This window comes from Oncorhynchus nerka, linkage group LG10, assembly GCF_034236695.1.
Source record: "Oncorhynchus nerka isolate Pitt River linkage group LG10, Oner_Uvic_2.0, whole genome shotgun sequence".
Lineage (NCBI taxonomy): Eukaryota > Metazoa > Chordata > Actinopteri > Salmoniformes > Salmonidae > Oncorhynchus > Oncorhynchus nerka.
The window spans coordinates 102,862,005-102,879,957 of NC_088405.1; the positions used below are offsets into that span (position 1 = coordinate 102,862,005).

At 43.4% G+C, this 17,953-nt stretch overlaps 1 protein-coding gene across 2 annotated transcripts in view; it reads right to left on the minus strand.

The window, feature by feature from the left end:
• Window positions 1-17,953, minus strand: part of LOC115116006 (short transient receptor potential channel 6-like) — a 70,889-nt gene that overhangs the window by 18,905 nt on the left and 34,031 nt on the right. For both annotated transcript variants that reach the window (XM_065024033.1, XM_065024034.1), the window contains exons 9-11: window positions 10,057-10,137; window positions 836-1,072; window positions 579-731 (exon numbers count right to left, since the gene is read on the minus strand). In XM_065024033.1, coding sequence (XP_064880105.1) covers window positions 579-731; window positions 836-1,072; window positions 10,057-10,137 — 471 coding nt within the window. The remainder of the gene's footprint in view (window positions 1-578; window positions 732-835; window positions 1,073-10,056; window positions 10,138-17,953) is intronic.

The window sequence follows — 17,953 nt, forward strand, 5'->3', positions numbered from 1 at the left end:
TTGAGTAGAACATTTTGTCTGGAGTCAGTTTTCAAAACAATATTGTGACGAAACATGCAACCCATTAACCTACCAGGTCTTACAGTCTCACGTCAGAATTAGACATTCATCCATGTTTCTCAAATTTAATTTTTTTTCCAAGAATAACACTTAGAAGTGTTTAAGGCTAAGTTTAGGCATTAAATCTGCATTTTTAATGTTGGAGTTCAGTTCAGGCATTAACTCAAAAGTCTTAAGGTTAGGCATTAGGTTAGGCATTAACTCCGATTGGTTGGTTAAGGTAAGAGAAGGTTTGGGATAGGCTTTAAACAAAAATACCAAAAACAACTTTATATCACTGGACTCAAACTTTCAAACTTCGGAATAAGAGGCAGATGCTTACGCCCATCCGCAATCCCTGTCCACAACACCCTAGCAAAACCGAAAACCTTGAAGGTAACACCGCTCACTGTTGCCTCTAGCAGCCGTTTTCCACGTCATCTCCCGACATCCTTAGACATGGATGGACGTCAAATATTGACTTGTGTCACTGGGGACCTGCCTGCATAAATAGCAGTTAGTTAGGTGTGTGTGTGTACCTTTAACAGTGCGTCCCAGTGATATCTGCAGCGGTCCGAAGCTTTCATTGGCTGGCAGGATGTAGGCGATGCGGCTGAAACTGAGCACCACGGCAACCGCATACAGGCCCTCAGATATCAGCTGGGGGTCAGAGGGCAACCAGGAGAGACGAGCTGGGGGAGATTGATTGATTGGTTGGTTGGTTGATTGATTAAGTGAATGATTGACTCAAGTCCAAGCTCTGTGTATGTGTGTGGTGTGGTGTGTGTATACTCACCCAGTGTGTAGTAGTGTACGTGTGGTGGAAGGGTGATGTTGTCCAGGGTAGAGAGGTGGGTGTAGTGTGTGTGGACGTATAGCTGGGCTGAGTGGGTGTGGTTATAGGCAGAGAAGCGGGAACTGAAGGACGCCAGGAAGATGGCCAACATTCCGAAGTCCAGGAAGTTCCATGGTTCTAAGAGGTATTCTCCCGCTCCCTGGGACCAGATCTCCTTTACCTCTGCCCAAATCATACCTGAGGGAGGGAGTTAGTAGTTCATAGATGCTCCTTTCACCCCAGTTCAGATCATTCCGCTGGACTTACATTACATTTAGTTGTGTTACAGCCTGAATTCAATTTAGATTAAATAGATTACAGTACACCATAATGACACCATAATTCTGTACGAGTTTCCTTCTTTTCACTTTGACATTTCAGTTAGTATTGTGTAGTAATGGTAGACTTCCGGTCAGGCGATGTAAGAAGACGTGTTTGAGAAAGGTACCCAATTAAACATCTATTTTTAAGTTTTTACACTCCGCTGTCAGTTTTTATGTTGATGTATCAGTTTGTTATATTCTTTTGATCACTTTTTATGGTAGCTTGAGCAAGACCAGCCCAAAGAGAACTGCTACAACCAACACACCGAACCAACTACTGTAAATGGCTGCCAGCCCTGCTGCAGAGTTGGAGGCCTTGTATATGACCACGCTTGTAGCTGAGGTAGTTAAACAAATAAGTAGCCTAAAAGAGGATATGGCTTGTCTCCTCAGCACTCCTCAGCACTTGGCTTGCACCTCTCCAAACTTCTATTGACGCCTTTTGCGAAACAGTCAACACGTTTGGGCGATGCTTCACTACACTAGCAGGTTTCTCCATTGACAACACCGAGCGGATTGCTGAGCTGTATCTCATATGGAAACAGCCAACACAGCTCTACTTTCCAAGGTAGATTCGCTGGTGAAGGAAAACATCCGATTGTTGGCGTCATGGAGAGAATTAAGACTGGAGTCAACCCTGTGAAATTTGTCTCCAACATACTGGTGGAAGTGATGGGTAAAGGTGTCTTTGACAAGCCGTCAGAGCTCAACCGAGTGCACAGATCCCTCTCTCCTAAATCCAACTCAGGGGAGCAACCTAGGTTAATCATAGCCCGCTTTCATTATTAACAAGACAAGGAATGTGCAATGTGCTGGGCAAGGTAACATGAACCAAAATTCTGTGGCCAAGATATATGATTCTACCCGGACCTGAGTGCCAACCTTGTGAAGAAATTAGTTGAATTCAAGGACATCAAAACCAGTCTCAACAAGAAGGGGATCAAGTTTCAGCTCAGACACCCTCCCCGTCTTCTATGCGCATAGAGTAAAGTTGTTCGAGGAAGGCTAGCAGTCAGGCTGGAGGAATATATGGCTGGCTAATTTGCTAGCTGACAACGGACTGATTTTCATGACATCGACTTGGATATTACTTTTCACATGAAAGTTGTTTTATCTTCTCATTCCAGGAGCACAGACTTATTTTTTTGTTATATTTGACTGAGACTAATGGCAACTAATACATCACACTCAAGCGGGAGCTGGCTGGAGACACTTGACTGTTGACTTATCTAGCTAGCTACGTTTATTTTGAGATGTGTTTCTACATGGCTCAACTCCAGGAGCACCGAGGGATATCTTCACTACGTCTATACTTGGCTGAGAAGATTTCAGACAACAGGGACATTCGTCTGACTTGCTTGCATGGCTAGCTATGCACAGCAAAAACAGGAGTGCTCAAGCACTGACTGGGCTATTTGAATGTGGCGGTGGATTTAGTTAAGCACTTCTCCTCCATTTCTAGCGGTTAGCTAGCTGAGATATAGCTTGACATATGGACAACTACCTAGCTAGCTACATTGAGAATCAACTGAACATGACCTGTATCCATGTACGATGCTGGCACTAGTAGCACATGTTAAATATCCAACTTGGCTTTTTTATGTTTAAGGGATACTTAAATCCTCATTTCTACCAGCATGGTAAATGTGCAACCAGAGGGAACGTAAACTCTAGACCACCTTTACTCCACAAACAGAGATGCGTACAAAGCTCTCCCTCGCCCACCATTTGGCAAATCCTGATTCCTGCTTACGAGAAAAAACTAAACCAGGGACTCGCTCCAATAAGGAAGTGATCAGATGACGCAGATGCTAAGCTACAGGACTGTTTTGCTAGCACAGACTGGAATATGTTCTGGGATTCTTCCGATGGCATTGAGGAATACAACACATTAGTCACTGGCTTCATCAATAAGTGTATCGATGACGTCATCCCCACAGTGACCGTACGTACATACCCCAATCAGAAGCCATAGTTTACAGGCAAAATCCGCACTGAGATAAAAGGTAGAGCTGCCGCTTTCAACGAGCGGGACTCTAACCCAGACGCTTATAAGAAATCCCGCTATGCCCTCCGACGAACCATCAAACAGGCAAAGCGTCAATACAGGAATAAGATTGAATAGTACTAAACCAGCTCCGATGCTTGTCGGATGTGGCAGGCAGCAAACTATTATGGACTACAAAGGGAAGCACAGCTGCCAGCTGCCCAGTGACACGGGCCTACCAGATGAGCAAAATGGCTTCTATGCTTGCTTTGAGGCAAGCAACACTGAAACATACATGAGAGCATGTTCCGGATGACTGTGATCACACTCTCCGTAGCCTTTAAACAGGTCAACATTCACAAGGCTGTAGGGCCCGACGGATTACAAGGACTTGTAGTCCGAGCATGCGCTGGCAAGTATCTTCACTGACATTTTCAACCTCTCCCTGACCAAGTCTGTAATACTAACATGTTTCAAGCAGAAGCAAAGGTAATCTGCCTAAATGACTACCGCCACGTAGCACTCACGTCTGAGGTCATGAAGTGCTTTGAAAGGCTGTTCATGGCTCACATCAACACCATTATCCCAGAAACCCTAGACCCACTCCAATTTACATACCGCCCCAACAGATCGCAGATGATGCAATCTAGTATTGCACTCCTCACTGCTCTTTCTCACCTGGACAAAAAGAACACCTACGTGAGAATGCTATTCATTGACTAGAGCTCATCGTTCAACACCATAGTGCCTTCAAAGCTCATCGCTAAGCTAAGGACCCTAGGACAGAACACCTCCCTCTGCAACTGGATCCTGGACTTCCTAACGGGCCACCCCCAGGTGGTAAGGGTAGCAACACATCTGCCACACTGATCCTCAACAAGGGGGGCCCTTCAAGAGTGCGTGCTCAGTCCCCTCCTGTACTCCCTGTTCACCCATGATTGCATGGCCAAGCACAATTCCAAAACCATCATTAAGTTTGCCGACGACACAACAGTGATTGTCCTGATCACCTACAACGATGAGACAGCCTCAAAGACCTGGCCGTGTGGTGCCAGGATAACAACCTCTCCCTCAACGTGAGCAAGACAAAAATATGATCGTGGACTACAGAAAAAGGTGGACTGAGCACGCCCTCATTCTCATTGACGGGGCTGTAGTGTAGCAGGTTTTAAGAGCTTCAAGTTCCTTGGTGTCCACACCACCAACAAACTATCATGGTCCAAACACACCAAGACATTTGTGAAGAGGGCACGATAATGCCTATTCCCCCTCAGGAGACTGAAAGTATTTTGTATGGGTCCTCAGATCCTCAAAAGGTTCTACGGCTGCACCATCGAGAGCATCCTGACTGGTTACATCAACGCCAGGCATGACAACTGCTCGGCCTCCGAACGCAAGGCACTACAGAGGGTAGTGCGTACGGCCCAGTACATCATCGGGGCCAAGCTTCCTGCCATCAAGGACCTCTATACCAGGCGGTGGCAGAATAAGGCCCATAAAATGATCAAAGAATCCAGCCACCCTAGTCATAGACGGTTATATATATATGTATATATATATGTTTCACTTCAGTTTATTTTAGTAAATAATTTCTTAACACTTTTTTTTTAAACTGCATTGTTGGTTAAGGGCTTGTAGGTAAGCATTTCACGGTGCATGTGACAAATAACAATTGATTTGATTGTTACACATTCTACTTCAACAGTATGTTGCCTAATGTTTTTTTTTTTGTCAGTGGTCTTATACAGGGTTTTCATCTCTATTCCAGTTTTCTTTTGATGATGACTGACAATTCAGATATTGGGGTGGGAGTTGGGGTCAGCTATTAGGTTTGCAAGCTGGAACGTTAAGCAAATGAACGGCCCAGTTAAACAGGTTAGAGTTTTTGCTCATCTTAATTTAAAACCAGATATAGCATTCTAACATGAAACACAGCTGTGTAAGGCAGATCATGGTAGACTCCGTAAAGCTTGGGGATGACAAATATTCCATTCAAAAGGTAATGCTAAGGCAACATAACAGAACAGGGGAAAGGAAAGTACCATTTACAGCTGCTGACATCATCTCGGATACACAGGGGTGTTTTGTTATGGTGTCAGGTTCTCTTTCACACCTCTGTTTTGCTTGTAAAGGTTTATGCTCCCAATTGGGATGATGTTGATTTTATTAACACATGTATTTCTTTGCTGCCCAATCTCAACTCACACTATATCATTTTTGAAGTTGACATGAATTGTGTGATCAACCCAGTCTTCCACCATTCAAACTCTAGATCATTATCTGCCTCTAAAATGTTCAGAGCTTTGTCTGCATTAATGAGCCAGGCAGGATGTGTAGATCCATGGAGATTCCTTTTTCCCAGTAACAAAGATGTTCTTTCTTTTCACATGTGTACCACTCCTATTCCAGAATATACTACTTTTTTGTAGATAAAGCTCTTCTCCCCACTGTTAAGAAAGTAGAATTCTCTGCCACTGTTGTTAGTGACAATGTTCCTCTGTCACTCAACCTCTCATTGAACTTTACAGATCGCCCCCCCCCCATGGAGACTTAACTCCTCTTTACTTTCAAACAATTAATTCTGCACCGAATGCAAATTATGTCATTATTGAGACAAATAAAACAGATTCGATCTCTCCATCTACACTTTGGGAAACACTTGAAGTTGTTCTTAAAGGCTAAATCATTTCCTATTTCTCTCTAATAATTTATTTTATTTTATTTATTTATTTATTATTTATTTAACCTTTATTTAACCATGTAGGCTAATTGAGAACAAGTTGTCATTTGCAACTGTCACCTGACCAAGATAAAGCAAAGCAGTGTGACACAAATAACAACACAGAGTTACACATGGAACAAACAAACATACAGTCAATAATAAAATACAAAAAGTCTATATACAGTATGTGCAAATGCGGTAGGATAAGAGAGGTAAAGCAATACATAGGCCATAGTTTTCGAAATAATTACAATTTAGCAATTTAACCAATGGAGGGATAGATGTGCAAAAGATGAATGTGCAAGTAGAGATACCGGGGTGCAAAATGGAAAGAAGAAAAATACATTTAAAAAACAGTATGGGGATGAGGTAGTTGGATGAGGTAGTTGGATGAGGTAGTTGGATGAGGTAGTTGGATGAGGTAGTTGGATGAGGTAGTTGGATGAGGTAGTTGGATGAGGTAGTTGGATGAGGTAGTTGGATGAGCTATTTACAGATGTACAGCTGCTCTGACAGATGGTGCTTAAAGTTAGTGAGGGAGATATGAGTCTCCGGCGTCAGTGATTTTTGCAATTCTTTCCCGTCATTGGCAGCAGAGAACTGGAAGGAAAGGCGACCAAACGAGGAATAGCTTTGGTCGTGACCAGTGAAATATACCTGCTGGAGCGCGTGCTATGGGTGGGTGCTGCTATGGTGACCAGTGAGCTGAGATAAGGCGGGGCTTTACCTAGCAAAGACTTATAGATGACCTGGAGCCAGTGGGTTTGACAACGAATATGAAGCGAGGGCCAGCCAACGAGGGCCAGCCAACGAAAGCATACAGGTCGCAGCGGTGGGTAGTATATGTGGCTTTGGTGACAAAATGGATGGCACTGTGATAGTTTGCTGAGTAGAGTGTTGGAGGCTATTTTGTAAATGACATCGCCGAAGTGGAGGATCGACAGGATAGTCAGTTTTACGAGGGTATGTTTGGCAGCATGAGTGAAGGAGGCTTTTTTGCGATATAGGAAGCCGATTGTAGATTTAATTTTGGATTGGAGATGCTTAATGTGAGTCTGGAAGGAGAGTTTACAGTCTAACCAGACACCTAGAGATTTGTAGTTGTCCACATATTCTAAGTCCGAACTGTCCAGAGTAGTGATGCTAGACGGGCGGACAGGAGCGGACAGCGATCGGTTGAAGAGCCTGCATTTAGTTTTACTTGCATTTAAGAGCGGTTGGAGGCCACGGAAGGAGAGTTGTATGGCATTGAAGCTCGTCTGGAGGTTAGTTAACACCGTGTCATAGAGACTGCCAGAGGACCGGACAACAGGCCCTCCGATTTGACACACTGAACTCTATCAGAGAAGTAGTTGGTGAGCCAGGCGAGGCAGTCATTTGAGAAACCAAGGCTGTTGAATCTGCCGATAAGAATGTGGTGATTGACAGAGTCGAAAGCCTTGGCCAGGTCGATGAATACAGCTGCACAGTATTGTCTCTTATCGATGGTGGCTATGATATCGTTAAGGACCTTGAGCGTGGCTGAGGTGCACCCATGACCAGCTCGGAAACCAGATTGCATAGTGGAGAAGGTACGATGTGATTCAAAATGGTCAGTAATCTGTTTGTTAACTTGGCTTTCGAAGACCTTAGAGATGCATGGTAGGATAGATATTGGTCTGTAGCAGTTTGGGTCTAGAGTGTCTCCCAATTTGAAGAGGGGGATGACCGCAGCAGCTTTCTAATCTTTGGGGATCTCAGATGATACGAAAGAGAGGTTGAACAGGCTAGTAATAGGGATAGCAACAAATTTGGCTGATAGTTTTAGAAAGAGAGGGTCCAGATTGTCTAGCCCTGCTGATTTGTAGGGGTCCAGATTTTGCAGCTCTTTCAGAACATCAGCAATCTGGATTTGGGTGAAGGAGAAATGGGGGAGGCGTTCGCAAGTTACTGTGGGGGGTGCACGGCTGTTCACCAGGGTAGGGGTATACACGTGGAAAGCATGGGCAGCCATAGAAAAATGCTTTTTGAAATTCTCAATTATCGCGGATTTATCGGTGGTGACAGTGTTTCCTAGCCTCAGTGCAGTGGGCAGCTGGGAGGAGGTGCTCTTATTCTCCATTGGCTTTACAGTGGCCCAGAACTTTATGGTGTTTGTGCTGCAGGATGCAAAATTTGTGTTAGGAAAGCCAAGGCTAGCTTTTTCAAACTGCCTGTGTATATTGATTCCTAACTTCCCTGAAAGTTGCATATCGCGGGGGCTATTTGAATGTAAAATGCCACAGGATGTTTTTGTGCTGGTCAACGGCAGTCAGGTCTGGAGTGAATCACGGGCTATCTCTGTTCCTGGTTCTACATTTTTTGAGTGGGGCATGCTTATTTAAGATTGTGAGAAAGCACTTCTAAAGAATAACCAGGCATCTTCTACTGACGGCATGAGGTCAATATCCTTCCAGGATACCCGGGCCAGGTCGATTAGAAAGGCCGAAGTGTTTTAGGGAGCGTTTGACAGTGATGAGGGGTGGTCGTTTTACCACAGACCCATTACGGACGCAAGCAATGTGACAGTGATCTCTGAGATCCTGGTTGAAGACAGCAGAGGTGTATTTGGAGGGCGAGTTAGTTAGGATGACATCTATGAGGGTGCCTGTGTTTACGGATTTGGGGTTGTTCCGGGTAGGTTCATTGATAATTTGTGTGAGATTGAGGGCATCAAGCTTAGATTGTAGGATGGCCGGGGTGTTAAGCATGTCCCCGTTTAGGTCACCTAGCAGCACGAGCTCAGAAGATAGATAGGGGGCAATCAATTCACATATGGAGTCCAGGGCACAGCTGGAGGCAGAAGGTGGTCTATAGCAAGCGGCAACGGTGAGAGACTTGTTTAATAAACAATGAAAAATTAAACAACATTCTGGGATTAGGACAACAGTACTACACCTCTCCATCACCAGAAATGTATAAATAAAGGCTTAGTCTTCAAACGTGGCTTTTCCTTCCTGTTGGCCCGCAGAAGGATTTTATTGGATTGGAAATCTATCTATCCTCCCTTAACCTCTCTTTGGCTCAAAGATATGATGCTGTTCCTAAAATTAGAAGATATTAAGTATACTATCTGAGCGTCAAGCAACTCATTTGATTCCACCTGGGACCCGATAATATCCTATTTTGAACAGCTCCTTCAGATTAGTACTCTTGGCCTCACCCCCACCAATTAAGAATATTGCTATATAGGCCTATAAAATCACCTAATCATCTGAAATTGTTAGGCTATTATGTTTTCGCTTGTTTTGAAGTAGCGTTGTATCATTTTGTTTTCTGACATGTAGCTCAATGACTTCCCTTTCTTTTTAAATGTGTTTGGAGAGGGGTCGAAGGGGGCCAAAAAGGGAAAATGTGTCTTTACATTTTATCTTTCATTCAGTGTGAACAAAAATATTATACAAATATTTGGAGTAACTACACTGTTGTTTATCCAGCCTCAGCTCTCTTTTATTACAGCCATTGGCTGAAATCCTTGAGAGGTTTTGTTCCTCACCTGCAACTGAGTTGCCACCTGTAACAAAGGGGTTGAATCCTTATTGACTGAAGACATTTCAGCTTTTCATTTTTTATAAATTAGTTTAAAAAATGTAAAAGCATAATTTCACTTTGACATGATGGCGTATTGTGACACAAAATCTACATTTAATATTTTTTTATTTAGGCTGTAACGACAAAATGTGGAAAAAGTCAATGGATGAGAGAGAGGGAGCGAAGGATAGAGGGAGGGAAGGATAGAGGGAGGGAAGGATAGAGGGAGGGAAGGATAGAGGGAGGGAAGGATAGAGGGAGGGAAGGATAGAGGGAGCGAAGGATAGAGGGAGGGAAGGATAGAGGGAGCGAAGGATAGAGGGAGCGAAGGATAGAGGGAGCGAAGGATAGAGGGAGGGAAGGATAGAGGGAGCGAAGGATAGAGGGAGCGAAGGATAGAGGGAGCGAAGGATAGAGGGAGCGAAGGATAGAGGGAGCGAAGGATAGAGGGAGCGAAGGATAGAGGGAGCGAAGGATAGAGGGAGCGAAGGATAGAGGGAGCGAAGGATAGAGGGAGCGAAGGATAGAGGGAGCGAAGGATAGAGGGAGCGAAGGATAGAGGGAGGGAGTTAGTAGCAGCAGGATATGATGTCAGACTGACCAATGACCCAGGATATGATGAGAATCTCCATCCAGGTGAAGGGGGTGGTGGTCATACGATACAGCATGGTGGGGTCTTCCTCTGGAGAGGAGAAGGAGGAGGAGATGAAGAACAATTAAAGTTGCAAGCAGCAATGCTGGGATTCAAGCTGTGGGCCCACTGTTCCACCATCAGGTGTAATTGGTCACATCGCCCTAGAATGGGGTCAGTCTGTCATATCTGGTGTAAATCTCCTGTCTTATCTGGTGTCCTGTGTGAATTTAAGTGTGCTTCCTCTAATTCTCTCTCTCCTGGAAGAACTGAGCACTAGGACCTGGCCTGACGACTCCTGGCTGTCACAAATCCATCTGGTCGTGTGGCTGCTTCAGTTTCAACCCTGACCTGTTCACTGGATGTGTTACCTTGTCCCGGACCTGCTGTTTTTGACTTTGTCTCTCTCTCTCTCACTCACGCACCTGCACCTGCTGTCTCAACCTCTGAATGCTCTGCTTTGAAAAGCAAACTGACATTTACTCCTGAGGTGCTGATCTGTTGCACCCTCTACAACCACTGTGATTATTATTTGCTGGTCATCTATGAATGTTTGAACATATTGAATAAGAATCTGGCCTTAATGGACATTTACTGTTATAATCTCCACCCGGCCAGAAGAGGACTGGCCACCCCTCAGAGACTGGTTCCTCTCTAGTTTCTTCCTAGGTTCTTGCCTTTCTAGGGAGTTTTTCCTAGCTACCGTGCTTCTACACAAAATCAAAATCAAATCAAATGTATTACACATGGTTAGCAGATGTTAATGGGAGTGTAGCGAAATGCTTGTGCTTCTAGTTCCGACAATGCAGTAATAACCAACAAGTAATCTAGCTAACAATTCCAAAACTACTACCTTATAGACACAAGTGTAAGGGGATAAAGAATATGTACATAAAGATATATGAATGAGTGATGGTACAGAGCGGCATGGGCAAGATACAGTAGATGGTATCGAGTACAGTATATACATATGAGATGAGTATGTAAACAAAGTGGCATAGTTAAAGTGGCTGGTGATACATGTATTACATAAAGATGCAGTAGATGATATAGAGTACAGTATATACGTATACATATGAGATGAATGATGTAGGGTAAGTAAACATTATATTAGGTAGCATTGTTTAAAGTGGCTAGTGATATATTTTACATCATTTCCCATCAATTCCCATTATTAAAGTGGCTGGAGTTGAGTCAGTGTGTTGGCAGCAGCCACTCAATGTTAGTGGTGGCTGTTTAACAGTCTGATGGCCTTGAGATAGAAGCTGTTTTTCAGTCTCTCGGTCCCAGCTTTGATGCACCTGTACTGACCTCGCCTTCTGGATGATAGCGGGGTGAACAGGCAGTGGCTCGGGTGGTTGTTGTCCTTGATGATCTTTATGGCCTTCCTGTGACATCGGGTGGTGTAGGTGTCCTGGAGGGCAGGTAGTTTGCCCCCGGTGATGCGTTGTGCAGACCTCACTACCCTCTGGAGAGCCTTACGGTTGTGGGCGGAGCAGTTGCCGTACCAGGCGGTGATACAGCCCGACAGGATGCTCTCGATTGTGCATCTGTAGAAGTTTGTGAGTGCTTTTGGTGACAAGCCGAATTTCTTCAGCCTCCTGAGGTTGAAGAGGCGCTGCTGTGCCTTCTTCACGATGCTGTCTGTGTGGGTGGACCAATTCAGTTTGTCTGTGATGTGTACGCCGAGGAACTTAAAACTTACTACCCTCTCCACTACTGTTCCATCGATGTGGATAGGGGGGTGTTCCCTCTGCTGTTTCCTGAAGTCCACAATCATCTCCTCAGTTTTGTTGACGTTGAGTGTGAGGTTATTGTCCTGACACCACACTCTGAGGGCCCTCACCTCCTCCCTGTAGGCCGTCTCGTCGTTGTTGGTAATCAAGCCTACCACTGTTGTGTCGTCCGCAAACTTGATGATTGAGTTGGAGGCGTGCGTGGCCATGCAGTCGTGGGTGAACAGGGAGTACAGGAGAGGGCTCAAAACGCACCCTTGTGGGGCGCCAGTGTTGAGGATCAGCGGGGTGGAGATGTTGTTGCCGACCCTCACCACCTGGGGGCGGCCCGTCAGGAAGTCCAGTACGCAGTTGCACAGGGCGGGGTCGAGACCCGGGGTCTCGAGCTTGATGACGAGCTTGGATGGCACTATGGTGTTAAATGCCGAGCTGTAGTCGATGAACAGCATTCTCACATAGGTATTCCTCTTGTCCAGATGGGTTAGGGCAGTGTGCAGTGTGGTTGAGATTGCATCGTCTGTGGACCTATTTGGGTGGTAAGCAAATTGGAGTGGGTCTAGGGTGTCAGGTAGGGTGGAGGTGATATGGTCCTTGACTAGTCTCTCAAAGCACTTCATGATGACGGAAGTGAGTGCTACGGGGCGGTAGTCGTTTAGCTCAGTTAGCATGTGGGAACAGCAGACTGGGATAGGGATTGATTGAATATGTCCGTAAACACACCAGACAGCTGGTCTGCGCATGCTCTGAGGGCGCGGCTTGGGATGCCGTCTGGGCCTGCAGCCTTGCGAGGGTTAACGCGTTTAAATCTTTTACTCACCTCGGCTGCAGTGAAGGAGAGTCCGCATGTTTTGGTTGCGGGCCGTGTCAGTGCCACTGTATTGTCCTCAAAGCGGGCAAAAAAGTTATTTAGTCTGCCTGGGAGCAAGACATCCTGGTCCGTGATGGGGCTGGTTTTTCTTTTTGTAATCCGTGATTGACTGTAGACCCTGCCATATACCTCTTGTGTCTGAGCCGTTGAATTGAGATTCTACTTTGTCTATACTGACGCTTAGCTTGTTTGATTGCCTTGCGGAGGGAATAGCTACACTGTTAGTATTCGGGAATAGCTACACTGTTAGTATTCGGTCATGTTTCCGGTCACCCTTGCCCTGATTAAAAGCAGTGGTTCGGGCTTTCAGTTTCACGCGAATGCTGCCATCAATCCACGGTTTCTGGTTTGGGAATGTTTTAATCTTTGCTATGGGAACGACATCTTCAACGCACGTTCTAATGAACTCGCACACCGAATCAGCGTATTCGTCAATGTTGTTGTTTGACGCGATACGAAACATATCCCAGTCCACGTGGTGGAAGCAGTCTTGGAGTGTGGAATCAGATTGGTCGGACCAGCGTTGAACAGACCTCAGCGCAGGAGCTTCTTGTTTTAGTTTCTGTCTGTACGCAGGGAGCAACATTGCATTGCTTGCTGTTTGGGGTTTTAGGCTGGGTTTCTGTACAGCACTTTGAGATATCAGCTGATGTAAAAAAAGGGCTATATAAATAAATACATTTGATTTGATCTAATCCTTGCCAGACATCAGAACTCAACATCAAACAAATCAATGCAATATGCCTTTGACATGTTATTTTCAGAACCGCTGGTCTGATCGGCCCCCAAATGTTTAAATGAAACATTTTCCATTGGTCGATCTGAATGTACTTACACATGTCGAGTCTTGGCAGTGTTTGGAACCAAGGTTTGTTACAATACAAAAAATATCTGTGTCTGATTTCTGTATTGTGATTTACGACAGAATAATAATAATGAACCCAAACAAATACAATAGATTTCACTTCGCTGCTGATCCCCTAATAATGGTAATAATTACAGCCGCAAGCTGTGCTGCCGGGGTTTATGCTAGGTACTGTTATTCATATTGAACCGTTCGGTACAGGGTCCACGGTACATTTATTCATATTGAAATGCTAGGTACTGTTATTCATTGTTGGTAAATGTTGAAGTGAGCTGAGCAGTTGTAATAAGATGGCAAGAGTTAGTGGTACCTGAAGAGGGGCATTTGGAGTATTGATAATGTTTCGCAAGCAAACATTTCACATAGTCAAACACACCAACATTATATTACAGTATTCCAATGTTAGGATTAGTTGGCTGAAATATGGCACGATTCCACAATTGAAATCAATTAGCATCAGTTTCACTGAGGGACTTTTATTTTGAAGGCAAACCGCAAAATGAACTATTATGGCTGATTAGTGGTTATTGTGGTTAGCATCACATAGCTCAGTTCTCAGTTTAACAACAGTCTCTTTTAACCCACTGTAAATGTTGTGTAATCTGAACCTTAGTGAAAACTGTACCCTCGTTTCTAATCTTCAATTCAATTAGTGCTCTATGCCCACATGAAGTTTGGTGTTCTGTTACAAATACATTTAACCTCTTGCTTCTACCTGAGACGCTTGCGTCCCAACTAGAGCTCTGGAAATGCAAATGCGCTACGCTAAATGCTAATAGTATTAGTTAAAACTCAAACGTTCATTAAAATACACATGCAGGGTATCGAATTAAAGCTACACTCGTTGTGAATCCAGGCAACAAGTCAGATTTTTAAAATGCTTTTCGGCGAAAGCATGAGAAGCTATTATCTGATAGCATGCACCAATACACTACAACACAAAAGCCACGCAGGGGACGTAAACAAAATAATTAGCATTTCGGCGTTACACAAACCGCACAATAAAATAGAAAACAGTCATTACCTTTCACCATCTTCTTTGTTGGCACTCCTAGATGTCCCATAAACACTATTGGGTCTTTATTTCGATTAAATCGGTCCATATAAAGCCAAGATATCGTTATATGTAGACTGTGTGATAAACGAAAAAAACAGCGTTTTCAAAACGTAACGTCATTTTTTAAAATTCAAAAAGTCGACGATAAACTTTCACAAAACACTTCGAAATACGTTTGTAATGCAACTTTAGGTATTAGTAAACGTTAATAAGCGATACAATTCATCAGGAGGCGATGTAAAGATCATTAGCTGTCCGTCTGGAAAAATGTCCGGCTAGAAACTCAACGAAAATATCCGGTCCTAGACCTGAAGAAATACGGTGCCTTGCATGTGTTTGACCAAGAAAAAACTCGAAGGGAAATGACAAGACTCTAGACACCGTGTGGAAGCTGTAGGTACTGCAACCTCAGTCAATTAATTGTGGTTCACCTTTATCAATGGGTTCAAGTAGCGCATGGATATATTTTCCCATTGTCAGTGATCAGTTTTTCCTGTGCTTTTCGATGTAAATGCCGTTCTGGTAAAGCCACAGCAGTGATTTAACCAGTTTTATAAACGTCTGAGTGTTTTCTATCCACACAGACTAAGCAAATGCATATACTATATTCCTGGCATGAGTAGCAGGGCGCTGAAATGTTAAGCGATTTTTAACAGAATGTTCAAAAAAGTAGAGGGTAGAAGCAACAGGTTAAAACAGACTGTAGGCCTGAGCAACGTGAAGTAACGTTAGGCAGCTAACGTTACTACCTATGTAGAAACTGATGAGGGGAAGCGGGAGTAGACGTGACACAATCACGGGTCTATGAACCAGAATTATGCTGTTAGCACTGAGGCGGTGTGTCCTAGTAGGAAGTCCACTGTGTGCAGCTCACCCTGCACTAACATAAAAAACATGAACATATCTACTTCTGCTAAGCTTCCCAGTAAAGCAATGAAAACAAACAAACATTTCAGAAGTGCTCAAAATAGCCTAAGCTAACATATGTAGCTTAAGAAACAAGGTTAATGAAATTAATAACTTAATAGTAACAGATGACATTCATATTCTGACTCTCTCTGATGCTCACTTAGACAATACCTTTGATGATACATTGGTAGCAATACAAGGTTATAACATCTACAGAAAAGACAGAAATGCCAATGGTGGAGGTGTTGCTGTTTATATTCAGAACCACATTCCTGTAAAGCTTAGAGACGATCTAATGTTAAACACTGTTGAAGTGTAACGGCTTTCTTCCTGGGAAGGAGAGGAGGACCAAAACGCAGCGTTGTTGAAGTTCATGGTTCTTTAATAAGAGACACTTAACATGAACAAACGTGGCAAAACCGAAACAGCCCTATCTGGTGCAGAAAACACAAAGACAGGGAACAACCACCCACAAATCCCAACACAAAACAGGCTACCTAAATATGGTTCCCAATCAGAGACAATGACTAACACCTGCCTCTGATTGAGAACCATATCAGGCCAAACATAGAAATATACAAACTAGACACACAACATAGAATGCCCACCCAGCTCACGTCCTGACCAACACTAAAACAAGGAAAACACAAAAGAACTATGGTCAGAACGTGACATGAAGTAATATGGCTACAGGTTCATCGGCCTCACCTAAAGCCCATTCTGGTGGGAAGCTGCTATAAACCAAGTGCTAACAGTCAGTATCTGGATAACATGTGTGAAATGCTTGATAATGTTTGTGATATCAACAGAGAGGTATATTTTCTTGGTGATTTAAATATTAACTGGCTTTCATCAAGCTGCCCACTCAAGAAAAATCTTCAAACTGTAACCAGTGCCTGCAACCTGGTTCAGGTTATCAGTCAACATACCAGGGTAGTTACAAACAGCAGAGGAATGAAATCAACATGAATTAGTAAACATGAATCTTTACTAACGCTGCAGAAATTTGCTTTAAAGCAGTAGTCAGATCCATTGGATGTAGTGATCACAATATAGTAGCCATATCTAGGAAAACCAACGTACCAAAGGCTGGGCCTAATATAGCGTATGAGAGGTCATACAATACGTTTTTGTAGTGATTCCTATGTTGTTGATGTAAATAATATTTGTTGGTTCGTGGTGTGTAATGAGGAGCAATCAGATGTTACACTTATGAAATGACTTATCCCAGTTACTAATAAGCATGAACCCATTTAGAATATTACTAAAAACTGTTAAATCCCTGTGGATTGATGAGGAATTGAAAAATTGTATGGTTGAGACGGATGAGGAAAAAGGAATGGCAAAAAAGTCTGACTGCACAACCAATTGGCATCGGTACTGCAAATTGATAAATCATGTGACTAAACTGAATAAAAAGAAGAAGAAACTATACCATGAAACAAAGATAAATGACAAAGATTGATAGTAAAAAAACATTGGAGCACCTTCAAAAAGCAAGCAGCTCCATCATTCATTGAAACAGATGGATCATTCATTACAAAACCGACTGATATTGCCAACTACATTAAGGTTTTTTTCGTTGGCAAGATTAGAAAACGTAGGCATGACATGCCAGAAACAAACGCTAACACCACACATTATATCAGTATATCTAACCAAATTATGAAAGACAAGCATTGTAATTTTGAATTCTGTAAAGTGAGTGTGGAAGAGGTGAAAAAAATCATTGTTGTCTATCAACAATGACAAGGCACCAGGGTCTGACAACTTGGATGGAAAATTACTGAGGATAATAGCGGACGATATTGCCACTTCTCTTTGCCATATCTTTAATTTAAGCCTACTAGAAAGTGTGTGCCCTCTGGCCTGGAGGGAAGCTAAAGTCATTCCGCTACGTGAGAATAGTAAAGCCCCCTTTACTGGCTCAAATAGCCGACCAGTCAACTTGTTACCAACCCTTAGTAAACATCTGGGAAAAAATTGTGTTTCACCAGATACAATGCTATTTCACAGTAAACAAATTGACAATAGACTTTCAGCATGCTGATAGGGAAGGACATTCAACAAGCACTGCACTTACACAAATTAATGATGATTGACTGAGAGAAATTGATGATAAGATTGTGGGGGCTGTTAGACTTCAGTGCGGCTTTTGACATTATCGATCATAGTCTGCTGCTGGAAAAATGTGTTGTGGATAAATAGTTAACTGTCAAATAGAACACAGAGGGTGTTCTTTAATGGAAGCCTCTTCAACATAATCCAGGTAGAATCAGGAATTCCCCAGGGCAGCTGTCTAGGCCCCTTACTTTTTAAAATCTTTACTAACTACATGCCAGTGTATCTATGTATGTGGATGACTCAACACCATACACAGTATTCCACAGTACTACATAGAGCCATGACTACATGGAACTATTCCACAGTAC